The following is a 20,382-nucleotide window of genomic DNA, read 5'->3' on the forward strand; positions in this document are numbered from 1 at the left end:
TTCTCAGGAAAACTGCCAACCTGGTTAATATTCCAGGAGGTCATGAATGTGTAACTACTGCGATGTAATCCACCACAGCAGAGCTGCAATAAATCCTACATTCTTAAAGAAATTATTATGAAAACCTTTCAATAATCATAACGTTGAGTCAACACTTCTCTAGTGGGTTAGGGTGTTCCACAAAGTCTATCTTTTGGACTGCATTGTATCATGTTCACTAATGCACGCACCAGCTTACTGTTTACTGGCATAAATTGTCAAATATGCATTATACAAAGTAGACGTTATTTTGACCTGATTTTTGATTTGCTGACTCAGTGTGGTGCTTGACCTGCCCAGAGGAGCACATTTTAGTGTAAATTGAAAAAGAAAATGCTGGATTCGTCAAATCCAGAGTATAACAGGAAAATAACAGGCCATCGAAACAAGATCTAACTGACCTGTATTGTGTGATGACCTAAAAGCAACATCAGTCTCTTATTTTATACCACTGGATGTGTTTTGTATTGTTACTCTGTGTACTGTGATATTATTTCTCATTCTTTCTGTCGATTCTCATCAGAATTCTTGTCCCCTGTGACCTTCTTTGTATATATGTGTATATATATACAATAAAAGAAGTTGAACTTCACAGACTTTTTTTCTCAGAAGACAAATGTTTTCTGCTGGCAGCTGGAGGGAATAAAGTTCCATCAGCACCCACATCAAACTGCTGTTTTTTAGTTTGAAACAAAGTCTTAATTTACCCATAATTCATGGCAAGATAGTCCTACTTAAGATAGTTCTATTTTTTAATAATGTCTAACATGGTTCAGAACAATGGAAAAGCCAAAGCCTGGCCTAACACTACTGAATTACCTTGTTTAACCGGCCCCCGGGCTGGTTCTGCCTCCACTCCCTGCAGGAGCCTGCAGAGTGCAGTCAAGCTCAGCTCACCTGGTCAGGTGACAGCACTTAAGCTTTTGGCAGTCAGCCAGCCTCACTCTTTTCTTTGGCTTCAATCCTTTCAGCTTTGTTGTGTTTGGTTTGTCTTTAAGTCACGTCAAATGAATAAATGAATCTATCTTAAATTATAACTTGTTTGGTCACCTTTCCATTGCCAAGCCTGGAGCTCAGACGTCCACCAATAGCTGTGCAGTGTGTAGCAAAAAGGAAATATTCAAAAGTAAACAACATCAAATGTGCCTTTTGATTAAGACCTAACAGACGGCGGGTGATACTGTAGTTTTTGATGAAAATGAAATGTATTCAAATTGACATTGACACAAACCCTCCAGCTATCCAGTCAAATAGGTGAACTTTAATATTAGTGCAGTTAATAAATCATCAATCAATAAATCCTATTAGAGTGATCTGATGGAACTGCTCTCTTTAGTGAGCCCACTTTTATCCAAAGTTCCAGTGTTGGTGAAACCACAAGCAGCTCTTCACTGGAAGCAGTTCAAGAATTCAGTGTACATTCTGAAAAATATGCTTAAAGTTAAGGATGATTCCCTCTCATGTCTATTCCCTAAAAATCTTAACTTAGCTCAACATGAAACCTGGAAGCAGAGGGACACAGCTAGACCGGCTCTGCGCAAACCTAAGACTTTTTTAAAAAACAGAGAAGAAAATGAACACACACACAGCATTTTGATAGAGTAGCTACTAACTGTTGTAATAACCTTAGGAGTACCGGTTGAAAGTAATGTCTGTCACACAAAGTGTGTTTCACCACATCAATGAGTCTCTTCAAAATGAAGAAAATCAAGGCAACGTTTAAAACAAGGTTTTTGCTCATTAACAACCAAGCACACACCTTTAAAACACATGATGCACAGCTCAGAATGACACTGTCCACATGTGCAAAGAACTTGTATAAAATGTAAAGAAATGTATGATTAATAAATGTGAAATATAATTTTTTTAAAAACAGACGGCGCAGTTTATGCTGTCAGGATGGAAAGATATTTTTATCATATTAAAGTGGTAACACTGCAATACAAAAACACTCTGTTAAAGTCCTGCATTCAAAACTTTTAGATATACTTTAAGTATCAAAAGTATTCATTGTGCAAAATGGTCCCATTCATAGAGTCACTGGTTTGGATAAGCTATCCGTGTATATACTTTATACACTATTAATGGGCTACACATTGTATTAAAAAAATACATTCTAAATTATTATGATTTATACACTGTTGCCCATAAAGTTGGAATAATTGTTCAATACCCCAAATTTTGTCAAAGCCTGAATACACAGTTTGCAAAGGTTAATTGTGGTTTAAGTTTCACTGTGATATGTTTGGAAGAGTTTGATCAATAAAGTTGAGAAGATATACACTTTATTTATCAAGAATAAATCACATTGTCACAATCATTTCATGAGAAGAGGTAAAAAAACATTTGATTCCAACTTTATGGGCAACAGTGTACAGTGGTGTGAAAAAGTATTTGCCCCCTTACAGATTTCTTCTGTTTTTGATTTATTGTCACACTTACATGTTTCAGATCATCAAACCAATTTTAATATCATAGATAGATGACCTGATTAAACACAAATTACTGCCAGAGCTGTAGATTCAAGAAATCACTTAAATAGACAATATGAAGTACGCTGAAAGATCTCAAAATGCAACACATCATGCCCCGATCTAAAGCAATTCAAGAACAGACAAGAAACAAAGTCACTGACATCTATCAGTCTGGAAGGGGTTACAAAGCCATTTCTAAGGCTTTGGGACTCCAGCGAACAACAGGGAGAGCCATTATCCACGAATGGAGAAAACATGGAGCAGTGGTGAACCTTCCCAGGACTACCGGCCTACCAAAATTACTCCAAGAGTGCATCGACGACTCATCCAGGAGGTCACAAAAGAACCCCAAACAACATCTAAAGCACTGCAGGCCTCACTTGCCTCAGTTAGTGTCCATGATTCAACAATAAGAAAGAGACTGGGCAAAAATGGCCTCCATGGGAGAGTTCCAAGGCGAAAACCACTGCTGACCAAAAAGAACACAAAGGCACATCTCACACTTGCTAAAAAACATCTTGATGATGCCCCACACTTTTGGGAAAATATTCTGTGGACTGACGAGACAAAAGTGGAACTTTTTGGAAGGTGTGTGTCCTGTTCCATCTGGCGTAAAACTAACACAGCATTTCGGAGAAAGAACATCATACCGACAGTCAAACATGGTGGTGGTAGTGTGATGGTCTGGGGCTGCTTTGCTGCTTCAGGACCTGGACAACTTGCCGTAATTGATGGAACCATGAATTCTGCTCTCTACCAGGAAAATCCTGAAAGAGAATGTCCGGCCATCAGTTTGTGTGAAAGACTCATCGCCAGTTATTGCAAATGCTTGGTTGCAGTTGTTGCCGCCAAGGGTGGCACAATCAGTTATTAGGTTTAGGGGGCAATTACTTTTTCACATAGGGCCAGGTTGGTTTGGATAGCTTTTTTCCCTTAATAAATGAAATCATCATTTAAAAACTGCTTTTTGTATTTACTCAGGTCATCTTTGTGTGATATTAAAATTGGTTTGATGATCTGAAACATGTAAGTGTGACAAAAAAGCAAAAGCAGAAGAAATCTGTAAGGGGGCAAATACTTTTTCACACCACTGTATATAGGCAGGAGTAAATATTGAATATTTTCACTTTTAAGACCAAATAAATGATCATACAGTATATTCAAACAGGGGAGAGGGGGCTAGATGTGAGCACCAGAAACATTTTTGAATACTTTTTACTTTCCATTTACATTCTGGTGCCTCAAACATCATTCAAATCTACAGAACTTTGTTTGAAGTTCTTTGTTTCAAAATCCGTGCAGTGCAAGGTAGTGTTTGTCTTCTGCTTATGTCGGCGAGCTCTGCACAGACTTTGCATGCGGCCCTAAACATCTGGATAATCCAAAACAGATACCGACAAAGACGGCAAGCACAAGTTATACTTTCTGCATCCGCATAATTGCAGACTGCAGGCGACGTGCCAACCATGTGTGCTGCAGCGCTGACATCCACTGTAGTATAAAGAGAAGCACACATGCACACTGACTGTCTGAGTGCAGTTTGGAGGGTTGGAGCTGTTGGTGCAGAGAAACATGTTTTCCCATACATTAAAAAATAAAGAGGGATGTTTAGGAGACCTGTAGCGTGCTAGAAACCGACATGCACAGTGGAAAAATCCCTCCTGACAGGTTTGTTCCTGTCGGCCACATGAACTTTAATCCAACACATCATTGTCATAGACATTTTTATACAACATAATTAAGGTCTCTTATGTCAGCTGTGGAGTGGCACATGCTGAAAATAGCAGTAACATTTCATCACATTTAGCTTTAAATTATTTATTTAATTATTTATATTCAATATATATTTATTTTATTATTAAATAGAATGTCAGTGTTCAACCCAAACACTAAATGTTAAATCAAAATGTTAAATGGAGTATGAATTTGCATATAAGCTAAATATTTAGTTTCACCCGTGGCGTTAAGCATTTAGATTCAACATTAAGATTTACATTTTTTTAACATTTTGAATTGACATTTGATATTAAGATGTAATATTAACATTATATTCTATATATTTTTTACCAAAAAAAAGTCAGTTTGACAAAGTTCACAAACATTTTTGTATATCTGGTAAAAGGTAAATTGAAAACCACTTTATTAAATGTTGGTCGGACCTAAATGTGGCCAAACGTTGCTGTGATTTTCAGCATATGTTTTACCCTCTAGTCTCTACTGCCCTGAGAGTCTCATATAGTATCTGTGTAAACAGATCTTCATTAACGAAGAGAGAAGACTTGTCATTAAGGAAACGGTCTGCATTACTGCAGTGTCACTCTTCTCATCACCATTTCAACATTTCCTTGTTCCTAGCAGCCACCTTGCGTAGCCAGGGTTCATCCTCACTGCTTTTCTCGCCTCACAAACAACCAGTTAAACCAGGGCTGTCAAACTCATTTTCACCAAGGGCCACATCAGCATAATGGTATCCCTCAAAGGGCCAGATGTAACTGGAAGACAGTATAAATGTAACTAAATGTAATGTAAAATAAATGCAACTACTCCTTAATGTTAAATAACTCAGATTTTTTTACTTATTCAACTTACAAATATTACATATATATTTGCATAGATCAATCAATCAACGATCAAACATCGACACTTTGGCATACGTAGCTCCGTGTTTGGTGTCAAAATGCCGACGTAGATTGTACTCTTTGACAACCGCCACCGCCTCATAACACAAAAGACATGCCGTTTTTTCTCCTTGAAGCACAAACATGTATTCACCTTCCCATCTTTCTTGAAACAGCCTTCCATCTGCATCAATTTTTCTCTTCCTGGACATTTTGGGTCATTGTTTGTATTTCTAAATTCCACATCAATTGCATTGATGTGAATACACTGCAAGCTAGTCGCGGGATGCCATCACTTCGCGGGTAACATGATCGGCATGCATTTTGGGAAATGTAGTTTATAGTCAATGCACCCTTTAGATTTTTTTTTATTTTAATACAATCAGACCTTTTAAGCTCTCGCGGGCCACATAAAATGATGTGGCGGGCCACATTTGGCCCGCGGGCCTTGAGTTTGACACATATGAGTTAAACAATAGTTAGTTTAACTGGTTAGTGAGTGCCATGTGGAACACTGACGTCAGCTGTAGATAGAACAGATACAGAAGTGTGAGCAGCGTCTGTTCGAGGTTAAAGGGTCACGTACACAGACAAGGGGAAGTACCGGTCTGTTATGATGAATCGGTTGATTACACCAGAGGACAGTTCCAATGAAAAAAGGTCACACCATTCCACTGTAAAGGTGTGGACACAATGACAGCGGGCCTGTTGAAAGAATTTTGGGGAAAAATGTTGTTTCCAGTGAAAGTCTCAGAGGCTTTACTGGAATAGTGTCATCTGTGTGGGTTATTATTTCATAGTTGTGTCGTGTAGTTAATTATAATATCCTGCCAGACAGACAGCACCATGGGACTAGTAGAACTCCAATCATCACAGACACATTTTTACTCCGTTTTATAAGTACTTTATTTTTCGTAGTTCATTTCAAAGACAAATGTGAGGCAGATGTTAAATCAAAATGCACAAACACTGACATGCACACAAAAATCAAACGTAATCAGAGAAAATAAAGTGTTCACAGCAATAGTGTTTCCACAAATGACACCATATGAAAGCAGCAGCAATAAATATAGTATTTACAACATCCTTTTACTTTATACATTATTGTCTTTTCTGGTTATGACTGAGTGAGAATGATGCTTCTACGGCACAAAGCTGTATCAGCACGAGTCCGTGTCAAAGAAAGTTTATTCCCGTGTGACTCCTCAAGTGCTCACGTTTGGGGGCCTCACGTGCTCTGGTTTGAGGTAGACATAAGGGGACCAGGAGTCCATCTTGGAGTCCATCCACCTTCTGGGGTCATGGTCCTCCATCTGCTCCTCTGCCTCCTCTTCTTCACTGGACTCTTCAACGTCGTCTTCGTCCCAGCCAATCTTCTCGGTGCTGTTTCCCCTCAGACGAGGTGTCTCTTGTGCCTCCGCCTCTGTCCTCGAAAGGCCTGAGTGACACGTGGTGCAGACCCTCACTCTCTTAGTCGGGTGAATGTGTCTGATCACCGCTCGCTTCTTGGAGCACGCGCCACAGACCACGAAGCCGCACTTTCTGCAGTGGTGTCGACGGTGGGCCACGCTGAACCTGTTGGAGCACCGCATGCAGATGGCAGAGGCTTGGTCGGGGATCCAGGTAGCGGCGAAGGTGGACCCGGGGCTGCGGCTGCCGCTCTGCAGCAGACTGGACTGGCAGTCCTGTATGTGTTGTATCCAGGCTTGCTTCTCCTCGTATGAGGCTGCTGCCACGTAGAAGGACTTTCGCGGTGTGCGAATCAACCATTGGTTCCTCATTCTCATACCGTCCTCCAAGTCCTCTAACTGGATGTCCTCTGAAATGATGAAAAAATGGTATGTTAATACAAAGTAACAAACATAAGGACACAATAGTATGGTAAACAGGCACGTGAGCCTAGAAAAGTCGTCCATTTAGACGTCCTTTGTGTCTAAATGTCTGGGTGGAAGCAGTTCCATCCAGCATTGAAGGTGACAATTAGCTCTTTGTTATTGTGGCCATAATAGTGTTGGAGGAGTGCCAGCACACTGCACAAGAAGCCATCTAAACAATGCAGCTGTGACTGCGAGAAGCTGCAGCCTCATGCAGAGACATAATCAGAGCAACCAGCCAACTCAATTCCAGTGTAACAAACAGTTTTGGTCTTTGTCCATATTCGTGTTTACTTCACTTTTAACTTTAAAAGCATTTAAAAACCCTAAAAATGATGAAACAATGAAGCAAATGAAGCTTAACCCTCCCCCTTAGGACTTTTCTCGTCTAGTTGGATCAAGGGTTCTGGAGAAGCAAATGAGTTTCTCACCCAAAGGGATGATCTGCTGTTTCTTGTACCAACGGCCGTTTACAATTATGCTGCCGTACACCAGCACATCGTTGAAGAGGAAGAAGACTTTGGGTTGTGGCCCCCGGCGGCTCTGCTTCATCAGCCGGCCCTCCCCCATCAGAACCCGATCCGGCTGGGACAGAGGCTTCCCCGACGGCCCAAATGAGTTCTCAACGGCATGGATCCTCTCCCGGTTCTCCTCAGCAAACGTTAGCTGGTTCATCATGGTGTCTTTGTATCTAGTTCACAATTTAACAATACGCCTGTTTTCAGAGCAGCAGTTGTTTTGCTGATCGCTCCACAGCTCTGCAGGTGTGAGACGTTCTGATGTGTTCGTCCTGTCTCTTGTCTGTCTGATGAGACAAGCAGTCGAGCAGGGCACTTAAAGCTTTAGCTCTTGGTGACGCAATGGGGCTTTCCAAGGCCAGTTCTGCTTTAAGACAAACATGTTTTGCAAGAAGTAAGGGGGCGGGAGCTAAATTTGAATTCAGAGAAAGTGACACAATGGGACAAATGTCAGCATTTAACCCTTTCATGCATAGAGGTCACTACAGTGTGCAGCTATTCAAAAGCTGTTTTCTTGTATATGCATGAGTTTTGGTGGCATAGTTGCTCATCAGCCACTACAGTGGATGCTGTTGCATCATCTCATACACTGATAATCCAGTGGGAAGCTGTTGCAAGTGAAAAAAAAAAGATGGTCGACAGACAGCCAGAAACACCAAGTTGCTCATTTCTTTCTGTTCAAACCTTCTATAAAAAGAAACACTTGCAGGTAAGAAAAATATGGTGACATCAAGTAACATCTAAGGAGTCATGCAATTGCTAAATTTTCCAAGTATTGATTTTCTTTTAGGAGGAAATTATGATTAACCACATGTAAATATATCTTTATAAAATATGGGTTGAATAAAAGATAGAGTTCAAATCTTGTTTTTCATGCCTACAGATGAATAAAAACGACTGCTGCAAGGCACTGAACTTGCTATGTGCTGACTTTACATACAAGTCATGTCTTTTGAGTCTGTCAGGAAGAAATATTGTGAATGACCGCGATAAATTAAAAGGAACCTGCTTCTACTAATTCCAGCTCATGGACATGGATGTTTATTTGTATTGCATCCATTTCTTTTAAACATCTGAGTAACCATGACAAAAACTACATAATTATGTAATATCCTGTTTAGTGGCCACAATAAGTCTGTTGCATGACACAAAATGAGGACCTGGAAACCACAAAGCAGCAATATTCTGCACCAATATGGACTGAAAACGTTTCCACTGTTATCAGAAATTCTAGCGAAGAAAAACAGGCAGACATACAGGTGCAGTATCGTAAAACCGGTCGAGCAGCTCAGCGAGCAGTTGTGAAAAATAAAAATGTTGTCAAACTGCCACACGTTGCCAACTCTCAATAAATTCTTCTTCCTTCCAGCAGCTGGCTGCGCGTTCCACCAACATGTGTGGGATTTTATTCATCGCGTCAAAATCAGATCTCGGCCAGCAAGGTTACAGTAAGTGAACATGTGCATAGCAAGAACACGTGGATTCCCAGAGCAGCTTTGGTATTTTTCCACTTAACCCTTTCATGCATGATTTATGATGCTCAGTCAGGAGTGTTTTTATTCATCTTTAAGTGTGAAAAACAAGGTTTGAACTTTTTTTTCAACCCATATTTTATAAAGAAATATAGCTAGTGATGCATGATGTATACTTCAGTGGACATGTGATTAATCAGAATTTCCTCCCAATATAAAATCAATACTTTGAAAATTTAGCATTTGCATGACTCCTTAGATGTTACTTGATGTCCCCATATTTTTCTTACCTGCAAGGGTCTCTTTTTATAGAAGGTTTGAACAGAAAGAAATGAGCAACTTGGTGTTTCTGGCTGCCTGTCAGCCATCTTGGTTTCACTCTTTCTTTTTCCACTTGCAATGGCTTCCCACTGGGTAGCAGTCAGTGTATGAGATGATGCAGTAGCATCCACTGTGGTGGCTGATGAGCAACTATGCCATCAAAACTCATGCATGTACAAGAAAACAGCTTTTGAAGAGCTGCACACTGTAGTGACCTCTATGTATGAAAGGGTTCATCCATAGACTTCATTTAAACCTGAATGAACTGAGTTTCCGGCCAGAACAAGCTGCAAAACAAACACTGTCTGAGTCCAAATTTGCAAATTATTGGCACTCCATGAAATTAAAGCCCACTCATCAAGCCAGAAATCTTGGTGTTATAATGGACTCAAACCTAAAGTTCAATTCCCACATAAGAACAATCATCAAATCAGCCTACTACCACCTTAAAAACAGAGCCAGAATGAAAAGATGTTTCTCTAAACAACATAAAGAAAAACATATTCACGCATGTATCTTCACCAGGCTGGACTATTGCAGTAGTGTCTGCACGGGTCTTAAGTAAGAAATCAATTAGACACCTGCAGCTTGTCCAGAGTGCAGCAGCCAGATTCCTCACTGACACCAAGAAGGTGGAGCACATCACACCATCAATAAATGGTCTTGGACCCAAATACATAACTGACTTACTTATAAGGTCTAAGGTGTCCAGACCCCTCAGGTCACCTGCTGCAGGTCTACTCAGCGTTCCCAGGACCAGAACCAAGCAAAGTGAAGCAGCTTCTAGTTTCTCTGCTCCCCACCTGTGGAACGAGCTTCCTGAACACCTGAGCTCTGCTAAAACTGTCAGCGCATTTAAATCAGGCCTTAAAACTTCACTGTGTTTCCAATAATAGTGCTACAGAACTTTTAATCTGTAACTATTAACATATATTTTATTGTCTTTTAATGCATCTTCTCTTAAGCTTTAACTTTTTATTTTCTTGTGCTTTTATTATCTCTTACATGCAATTTAATGTTTCTTTGTCTTGTTTTTATTGTGTTTTATGTCCCTGTAAAACACTTTGAACTGCCTTGTGTCTGAAAAGTGCTGTACAAATAAATTCGCCTTGCTTCATTACTGATTTTGCATGTGTCAATGCAGAAGCAGCTCCCCCCCGGCAGCCACAGTTTTCGCCTTAGGGGACTGAACTTTGCCAGCCAAGTCACGTGTGATGGTATGCAGGTGTGTGTGTGTGTGTGTGTGTGTATGTGTGTGAACATGTGTGTTTGTGTTCATGCCAGTTGGCATTGGTGGTGAACGTGACAGTGGGAGTGGCCTGTAATGCATGGTGCACGGCTTCTACAGAATTTCAGATTCCAACAGTATTTTGCATCACAACAGCTCACTTATATGAGACATCGATTTCACACTGGGAATTTGAACACTTATACAATAGAGTGAATTTAATGCACTTTTTAGCCAGTAGGATGTAATTCCTCCACCTGATGAACGCAACTCTGATATTTACTCTCCTTTAGTTTTTTAATCTCCACCAACACCTTTAGCTCACTAGTAGCTAACTTTGTCTGAAGGCTGATGTGTGTTGTGCAGGTAGTGTACACTGGGTTCATGAGAGCTTTTCACTTCAAACAAAGGGCAGCTGTGGCTCAGGGGTAGAGTCGTCCATCAATCGGAAGTTCGGCGGTTCGATCCCCAGCATGTCGATGTGTCCTTCGGCAAAACGCTGAACAATGTAACACCGAAAACAACAGTCTCCTCCAACTTAGATTCCTCCTGAGTGAATGATGTGCGAACGGGTGAATGAGGATGTGATGTAAAAGCACTTTGAGTAGTGGAAATGACTAGAAATAGAAAGGTGCTATACAAATACAGACCATTTACATCCATGTGCTGATGTTGAAGGTTAATGAGATCAGTGTGAGAGTGACCCAAAACAATGAGGCTGAAACATTCCAGTGACTTGAGAGGAACTGCAGAGTTGATCAGTTTATCACCATGAGTGCCTCCTTTCGCATTAGTCATTGGATTCATACAAAAAAAATTCAGTATAAAAAATGTTATTAGTGCAGCTCTCAACAGATTGTGAACATTCATATTTTTAAGTGTTTTTCACTGAAGTTAGGAACTGACATCTAAGTCTTTTACTGTATTAACACCAAGCTAAAGCCCTTAAGGAACACAGACAGGAACAGTCCCAGTAACATGGCCGTGACAGTGTGACGACCCTGCAGCCATCGTTCATATGATCTTAATGTAATGATCTATAGCGGACCGTGCACTCTCAGCACAGTGCATTGTGACGAATAAAACATTGCTTAGGCTATTGAGAAATAAAATGCATGTTCTGCAGAGAAGCAGTGAGCCGCTGTAACTTCACATTCTGCAGGGCACAAATTAAATCAGGAAAGCTGATGCTGCAAAGGGACTCTCTAAAACGTGAGAGTTATTTATTGACCACATAATCATAGACTAAGCTTAATTAACTGTGTCCTCTGCTGCACAGCACGTAAACACAGTGCAGCAAGCATTTATTTTTGGCTTCACAATGTCACAGACACAAACCTGAAAGTCTGGATCCTGCAGTAATCTGATTTGAGTGAAACTTCTGCACACTGCTGAAGACAAGCCATGAGGTGTGTCAAGGAAAAATACGACAACTCTTTACAGTCAAACCACAGATGCCTCCTGCTCAGTGGTGCCAGTAAGCCATTAGACAACTGTCACTCAATTGCAGGGGAACGAGTTCAATAAAGTACACAGACGAAGCGTTTTATTTCTCTTATGTCACATATGTTATGACACAGCTCACAGCCCTCCATGTTTAACATCTTCTGTTACGTTATGTTATGTTTGTCCTGTCTTCTACTGTACAATTTATAGAAAGTAAAGTTAAAATCAGCTGAAACAAATTATTAAAAGAAACTAAACGTTGTTGTCCAACCAATCAGCTCAGTGATTATTCCTGTTTATATTTCTTAAGTTAAGTCAGAGCATACCAACACAGGAGTCGCTCAGCCTCGGAGAAGGATTACTGAATTACTGAATACTGTTGCAATGTTTTTCTTTGAGGAATATTAACATGTTTTTTCCACAATAGATCATTGTCTTAAAAATCTCCCAAAATAATGTCAAACTTCTGAGATTCATCAGCGTTTAATTTTTGTCTCAATGTGAAGCAGCTGTGCAAAAGCCTCAGCAAAACACAGTTCCACAACATGAGCCGAACATCTGATCAAAGACTAGAGGATCAATAAAAAATACAACCAAGACAACTTTTGCTACAGAACAATTTAGGTCAGTTTGCAAAAAGTATTTGGTTTCCATGGAACCGAGAGGAGAGCATCTTCCCCTGCACTCTCGCAGGAGAACAGATGTTCTGGCAACATGTTATCAGAAACAGAGTTTTCATATCAGTCTCCCTGTAAAGGAAGCAACTGCCACATTTCTAGCTTTGTGTGAAGGCTTAAAAAACGGCCCACATACACAGTAAATGACCACATTGCATCTGCTACACAGGCCACTCTTGCTGCAGTTCCTTCTGACTGGTCACAGAGGGCAGCGGAAGTCAAAGTCTGTATCGTCTCTCTTGTTGAGGCGCACACACACACGCACAGTGACGATCAGCGCCGTCACAAATCGATGGTTCCTCTCACTTTAAACTTCTTGGCCGAGCGTTCACTGGCTCGCTGCTCAAACTTGCTGCCATAGATGTGGGAGATGAAGCCGTTGATCTCCACTGCAAACACGCTGTTCCTCTTAGGGATCACTGTCACACAAGTAGTGGTAGTTGGGGGGACAGTGGAACAAATGTATTAACCGCATGAGAAGTAACGATTTTTCATAACGTATGAATTACTGCCATCAAACTAGTGCTTAGAGAGACACCGTCCGAGAGCTCTGATATGATGGGCATCGTACCCACGTGTGCTGCAAGATACAAACTGAAAATGCAACCGTTCCTGTAGGCCGACATTATAAACCAGTGGTGCAAAAATCGGACTATTTTCATGTCATCACTGAAGTTTTGTTCACATCTTACTAAATAAAATATTTCCAATATCACAGCTTTCCTTTGAACTCATAGCTGTGTTGTATAACGTAGTGCTGGGTGATACAGCTGAAATGGTTTTCCAGTACATTCATACACACACTTTACCGAACAGCAGGAGCGTCTTACCTTTCAGTTTGTCTTCTTTGGTGATGATTTTGAAGACGTGTTTGAACTCTTGGACTAGAATCCCTGTGGCCCCCACGTATGATGGGCATTTAGAGCGGACCACTGAGAGAGAGAGAAACAAAACAAACCATTAGTACAACACTGTCATAGCTGCATCTGTGTTCACAGAAACACATCCAGACAGTGGTGTTCAAGCCGCCAGGAGTTGCAACGTTCACCTCACATCAAATCAGCAAATCTGTTTCGCTGCAATTCACATCTGGAGCTGTGATGGTGTGACCTGTTCTAGATAAACTCAGTCTTTATTTTTCAAAATTAACAAAATAAGTGAAATCCTAAAAACTCCTAAAAGAGTCGCTCAAAAGATATCAAATATATTCACAGAAATATTTTCAAAATTAAGAATGCAGTGACAAAAAAGGCTTATTTACTAAACATGATCAAACTTCATGACAATATTTGACAACATTTCTGAGCGATTTTCTGAGTTTTGGTGAACACTTTCCACTGCATCAGTTCTCAAAGAACTCGGTTTTAATGGTGACTGAAAACAAAAGACAGCCAGGAACTGCAAGGTCCCCAGTCTTCCCGTTTAATGATTATTTGACACTCTTCTATTGGAGGGATAAGTTGCTCAGGAGGGGGAGCCTGTTTGTTGACATTTTGGAAAACTGTCGGCATTAAAATATGCTGAATTAGCTGTTAGCAACATACCCTTGATGTGTGCATTACACGATGATTCTCTGAAGTTTCTTCTATGATTTGAGTAGATTTATAGACGTTAATTCTGGATGATAACCATCCATTTATTGGTTTCTAAGCATCTTGCCAAAGGGGTGCAGTATACATTTACACATTTACAGCTGATTAATGTTAATGTTAATGATTAATGATGTGCATCGTCCTTATTAATAAATGAATTAATTACAGGACAGATCGAAGATAACAGCAGCCTTTAAAGGTAGAAGTTACACTGAATCCATACTACATGGCTCCTGTTGAAGTCACTGTGATGTCAAACCCACCTGTGATGATGGCACCATGGAAGTCTGCCTTCAGAAGCTTCTGCTGCACAAACTGGGGACTGCTGATTAAAAACCACAACCAAACAAGTGAGACTGAATATCCAGTAAATTTAACAAGGAGTTCTGAGATTGGGGTCACATCTGAGGAGCTCCACGCTGCTTTACCTTGTTGGTTTCAATCCGCCGCACAGGTCAATAATGTACTGTCTCCAGAGGTCATGCAGAGGCAGGAAAAGCTCGTACCTACAATGATAAGGATAAAGACTGAGACGGGGCAGACAGGTGGGGCTAGGGGCAAATGGGAAATGTATTACAATCAATTATTTTGCTTTCCCCATACGGGCACAATAAGTGCCCCACCCCTCAGACCCCCCGCCAACCTCTGGTGCTCAGGCCTGATGTGGAAGATCTTCATTGCCCTCTTCTGCGAAGCGTTCAGTCCTTTGGCTTTCTTGCGGTTTCTCTTTGACTTGTCCTTCTTGGGCCGGGCGTAGCCCAGGATCACAGCTTTGTGACTCAACATGTTGGTCAGATCGTATCGCGCGTGCTGCTGAAGGCTCTTCTTCAGGAAGGCCTGGGTGAAGGCCTGTGCCTTGGAGCTGGTCTGAGACTGGACAGGAGACAGTGACACCGGGGACACTTACAGAGATGATGTGAAATGACAAAACCACATCCCGTGTGTGCGATTTGGTCAAACCTTTCTATATTGGTTGTTTCTACTGTGTATTCTAAAAGCCTGCCACCCATTCAGATGATTTCCCTGGACTCCTCCTGAGCTGCTTGGTCCAGTTCGCCTGTCCAGACATTAGGCAGGAGCAGCTTTAGGTCGAAGCTCAGTTAGCTTAACTCTTATCCCGGCTGTCTTCCTATATCTTCCTGCTTCAGCACTAGATCTGGTTATTCTGGCTGGATGGTCCAGACACGCTGTGGGCAGTGATCATCTCAAGGTCTGCTGCTCTTAAACTACCCACGCTTCATTATCCAATGTGTATTTCTACTTTTGTGTGGTTTCTGAAGCTCCGTCCTTATTCTGGGAAACACTGAATAAAATAAACACAAAATATTTGAAACTAATTGAGAAAAATAATTTTAAAATTCCAATTCATTTTGACTGAATACAATAGGTTACTGAAAAATGCGTCATTGTACTGCAGTCTATTTGTGTATTTGCCAACATACCCATCACTACTGATATATCAGTGCTAAGCTCTGATATTTGTGAATCAGCCATAAAACACATTGTTGTATTAAATAATTGGCTGATTATTTTCTAAATTAACGTTTTTGTCTATAAAATGTCAGCAAATAGTAAAAAATGCCCGCTATGATTCCACAGTCAAATGTGAAAGCATCAATGCTCATATTTGAGAAGGTGGAACCAGGAATTCATCGCTCTAGAGTTCATGTCACACATCGTAGCTACACTGCAAACACTGAGGCATCAGCTCACCTCAACACCAAGAACCTTCACCAGATCACGGGGAATCTTGGCTCGAACAAGTTCTTCTGTAGAGAGGACACAAACAAAAGGAGTATTACACAGAATCTGATGGACACACTGAGGTACTGGACCAGAATACAGGAGTGGTCATTAGACTAATGTAGCCCCCAGCAGCTAGCCACAGGGCCACAATTAACCTAAGTAACAAAGCAAGTTCCAGCATGATCAACGATGTCTATCCTATTGTTAGAAGCAAAATGTAGATTAGTCCATTTATTATTCTTTATGATAACTGTGGGGTCTATAAAACGTCAGAAAAGTGAAAATCCTCTTCACAGGTCCACAGAGCCCAAGGTGACCACTTGACAAATGGCTTATTTTATTTGACCAACAGCCCAAAACCCAAAGATATTTACAAAGAAGAAAGAAGCTGCACATTTGCACACATACGTACTCGATAAAAATGATTTATGATACATTTTGGATTCTATATTCTTGTGACTGGAAAGCTGCAGCAGCACGGTGGTGCCTCACAGCAAGAAGGTCACAAAGGTTACAGGTTCAAATCCAGGTTTGGTCTTCCTGGGGGGAGTTCTCGTGGGTTTTCCCCCGGTACTCCGGCTGCAGGTAATGTTGGCCCAGTGATTGACAGGCGATCAGTCCCCGCCTCTCGCCCAAAGTCAGCTCAGATTGGCTCCAGATGATGGCTCGATGGAAAGATGCTTGTCACTAACAATAAAGCCAAACAAGTTGCCAAGTCCTGCCTTTCAGCTGGACTTACCCTGCTGACTTCTTCCTAATGGCAGAGTTCCCAGTTTGAGCTTGTAGACAAACTTTCCGTCCTGCCTCACATCAGTGATCTTCCAGGAACTTCCTGACTTATTATAGAGATGGGGGACTTTCCTGTGACATTGATGAAAGGGGATCCTGCTTATCCTGCGACAATCACAGTCATAAACTCCCATTAAAGAGGTTCAATTACACAGTGCATGTATTTATATTCCATGCATATAAATCCAAGTAGATTCGAAGCGTAACCTAAATTAAAATGATGAGCAGAATTTGCTAGTTAGGAAGGAGACTGTGTGAGCTTGAGGAGACTGAAGGGAGGACAATAGAGTACTTTCACGGAATGGACGAACCTGTCTGACGAGCTACAGTCACACTGAGACGGGACACACCAATTACTACACACCATTTACTACACACCCCCAACAAACACTTTTCACCAGAAGTTCAGACACTGGCTGAAGATTTCCGTGACACCTTAGAGGACTTTCCTGTTCCGGACAAAGAGGTGGAGTGTGTTTTTCTGCGGGTGTCAAACCTCAGTGCTTTTTTTAGTATCGACTGAAATGTGTCTGGGTTGATGAGAGAACCAAAACAGTAAAGCTGCAGGCCGAGAAACTCAAAACAAGGAGCCATCTGACCTGCTGTAGACATACAAATATAGGTTACCGCAGCGTTAAAGGAAAAGATGCATAGACAGACATGTTTATCTTCCTCAAACTGAGGTCAGCTTGTGTTCATAGGTCAAAGATGAGAAATGTTCTTGCTCAGGGTATTTACTTCCTGTTAAGAAAACAAGTATATTACAAAACCCACATCAGATTTATCTTTTTTTTTTCTTTTAGGTTGATACATAAAAGTATCAACAGTGGAAAAATTAAGGGATAAAATTTATGGGATATTTGGAGCTCTAAAAAGTGTGAAAACGCCTTCTGGTATAACTGACTCAAGCAAAAGCGTCATAAGAAAACTATTTAAAACATAGAAACTGTAACGCAACACATTTTTAATGTGTTTTCACCAACACAACTAACACTCGTTCAGTCCTCATGTACCATAGACACAATTATTCAATGTACTAATTATACCTGCGTTAGTGTGACACTGAGAATCCAAGTGAAAAGAGGAAAAGGTTCTGGTTTGGTTTCCATCTCAATTGTTCATTTTGTCTCAGCTGTTTGCCAGGTTTTTACTCACTTGTGACATTTCTGCCTCCATCATAAGAAATAACATTGTACAGAAAACCCCAACAGCAAATGTACCTTCCCTGTAACTGTCTGTATTTACTGTTCATGTTAAAGACTGCATTTTCTCTACATTATAATCCACTGGAAAGAGATGCAGCTTAACTGTGTGTGTGTGTGTGTGTGTGTGTGTGTGTGTGTGTGTGTGTGTGTGTGTGTGTGTGTGTGTGTGTGTGTGTGTGTGTGTGTGTGTGTGTGTGTGTGTAGACCACTACTAGAGACATGAGACTAAAGGTTTGGTTGGTTGGAATGTGGGTTCATTTCCCCATAAGGTTATTAAAGCTAAATCTGATCTGACAGGCATCAGTGCACAGGTCCCTACAACACTGACAGGGAGACAGGGGGGGGGGCTGGATTTGAACCCAGGGTTGACTAACTTACTGTCGGGGTTCACTCAGTTCACTCAGTTTAACTAGCATGAAAAATGCCCGGACTTGTCCTTTACACCGTAACTTCACTTCCGCCTTCAAACTTAAACTCACCGTCCATGTTCGCGTTTTGCGGACTTCCAGAGGAAAACACCACCACGCTGAGCGCCTTCTTCAGCTCCTGTACGGAAGAAAAACAACCCCACGCGTGTTTAAAGCAGGTGTGAATACAACTCATACGTACTTCCGCATTCTCCTTCTTTCAGTGTTATGGCGGGTTAGAGTCAGAGCTTGTAAGCTGAACACCGCCACCTACTGTACAGGAGTGTGTAGTGTCAGATCACGTCTAGACCTCTCTGCAGCATTAGGCAAATGAAGGAATGCTTAAAGTAATAATTAAATAGAGAGAGAGAGAGAGAGGGGGGGGGGGAAGAAAAAAAAAAGCAGCTCACTACACATGTGTACAATCTTCTGTAATTCTGTCAGTTCAGAACCTGTCTGCCTGTTATACTGCAGAATACAGGTTACTGCTATCTTAGGTGTCTTCAACCATGTCACCGTGGCAAAGGCACTGCCCAACTTCAGCCAGTACGTGAACTGTTTCACCAGAGAGGAGAGGACCCTGGACTCTGGACTCACCTGATTATTATTATTATTATTATTATTATTATTATTATTATTATTATTATTATTATTATTGTTATTATTATTATTATTATTATTATTATTATTATTATTATATAATACAGCTCCTCACTCTGAATGTACATGTTGTTATATGTTATTGTTGGTGGTAGTAGTAGTGGTAGTAGTATTATTAGTATTATATAATACATCTCCTCACTCTGAATGTACATGTTATATATTATTATTAGTTGTAGTGGTATTATTTGTATCATTATTATTATTATTATCATTATTATTACTTTTGTGTTTGAAGTTTATTCTTATTCTTTTGGAGCTGTGTGTAACAAAAAGCAATTTTCCCCTGGGGATTATTAAAGGAATTCTGATTCTGATTCTGATTCTGAAGTGGTGTTTTATTTATCTCTGCATGGTCTCCTCTCTTCTGAACCAGCAGTCCTGCCATTTCTTCATCATGTCTTTCCTGAGCATTGCCTTTGCTTCTTCTTTTCTAAAAGGTGTATCAATGACATCAGTCGTCCATTGCTGCTTTGGCTATTTTATCTGCTCCTTCACTCACTTCATTTAACAGAGAAAACAGGTAATGTAATGTGATAAGAAAGAGGAACTGGCTACACACATAACAGCTACATGCTGATTTACTGGAAGGAAAGGGGGTGTATTCCCAGTGAAGAGCTTCTTTTCATCAAAAATCACAAAACTCACAAAGCAAGTCTTACAAATATTTATTTAAAATCTTTGGATTGTTTTTTTTTTTTTATAAACGCACAAAATGCAACTGAAATACAAACTGTATCTCAAATACATTCAAACATCACAAAACTGCATTCATAGTTCCTATATGTCCAATGGTATATGGGAACGACTGATAGTATTTAAATACCAAGGTACATTTTGGCCTTTCTAGAAAACGATCTCACTTTAAATAACACCCTGAGTGAGCTTCTCCCTTTTTACCTTTTTAGTTTTAGAGAAATCTGAACCCACTGGCTTTACAGCAGACAGTTACTGAGCCTTTGACACTGATGGTGATATCCAGCCTCACCAGCACCACAGATACTCCCAGAATATCATCACTTTTCATACATGCACATCACTGCCTAAATGTTCTGTACATTTGACATCTGTGTGTCTCAGGTCAGCTGTGAAAATAAAGCCGCTTTCACACACACAATATACATAATATACATATATGTTACATTTACTGCTACCAATGAGCTTTAGTTTTTGGTGTGGTGTTCAAGTGTTTCCACTTGAAGGTGTGTTTCCTGGTTCCTGGTGGACTTCTTAACTTGCAGTGTGGGGAACACATTCAACAAACAGTCCCAAAACACACGTAAGGTATCAACCAGTACCTACAGTATTGCTAACAC

At 40.6% G+C, this 20,382-nt stretch overlaps 2 protein-coding genes across 3 annotated transcripts; both read right to left on the reverse strand.

The window, feature by feature from the left end:
- Nucleotides 1-6,028: 6,028 nt before the first annotated feature.
- plekhf1 (pleckstrin homology domain containing, family F (with FYVE domain) member 1) lies at nt 6,029-7,794 on the reverse strand. The gene is made up of 2 exons (XM_070830971.1): nt 7,437-7,794; nt 6,029-6,950 (listed from the first exon to the last, which is right to left on the reverse strand). Exons 1-2 carry the CDS (start codon nt 7,681-7,683, stop codon nt 6,337-6,339), a joined length of 861 nt encoding a protein of 286 aa, XP_070687072.1. The 5' UTR covers nt 7,684-7,794; the 3' UTR covers nt 6,029-6,336.
- Nucleotides 7,795-11,864: 4,070 nt separating this feature from the next.
- pop4 (POP4 homolog, ribonuclease P/MRP subunit) lies at nt 11,865-18,610 on the reverse strand. 2 transcript variants are annotated; one of them, XM_070832737.1, is made up of 7 exons: nt 18,479-18,610; nt 15,973-16,028; nt 14,903-15,132; nt 14,688-14,765; nt 14,523-14,581; nt 13,498-13,599; nt 11,865-13,086 (listed from the first exon to the last, which is right to left on the reverse strand). In XM_070832737.1, exons 1-7 carry the CDS (start codon nt 18,600-18,602, stop codon nt 12,950-12,952), a joined length of 786 nt encoding a protein of 261 aa, XP_070688838.1. In that variant the 5' UTR covers nt 18,603-18,610; the 3' UTR covers nt 11,865-12,949. The 2 variants fall into 2 exon arrangements, with proteins under 2 accessions (XP_070688838.1, XP_070688829.1); XM_070832728.1 differs by having other exon boundaries at nt 14,523-14,584.
- Between the last annotated feature and the right edge of the window lie 1,772 nt (nt 18,611-20,382).

The sequence above is a fragment of the Pempheris klunzingeri genome, chromosome 1 (assembly GCF_042242105.1).
Source record: "Pempheris klunzingeri isolate RE-2024b chromosome 1, fPemKlu1.hap1, whole genome shotgun sequence".
Taxonomy (NCBI): domain Eukaryota; kingdom Metazoa; phylum Chordata; class Actinopteri; order Acropomatiformes; family Pempheridae; genus Pempheris; species Pempheris klunzingeri.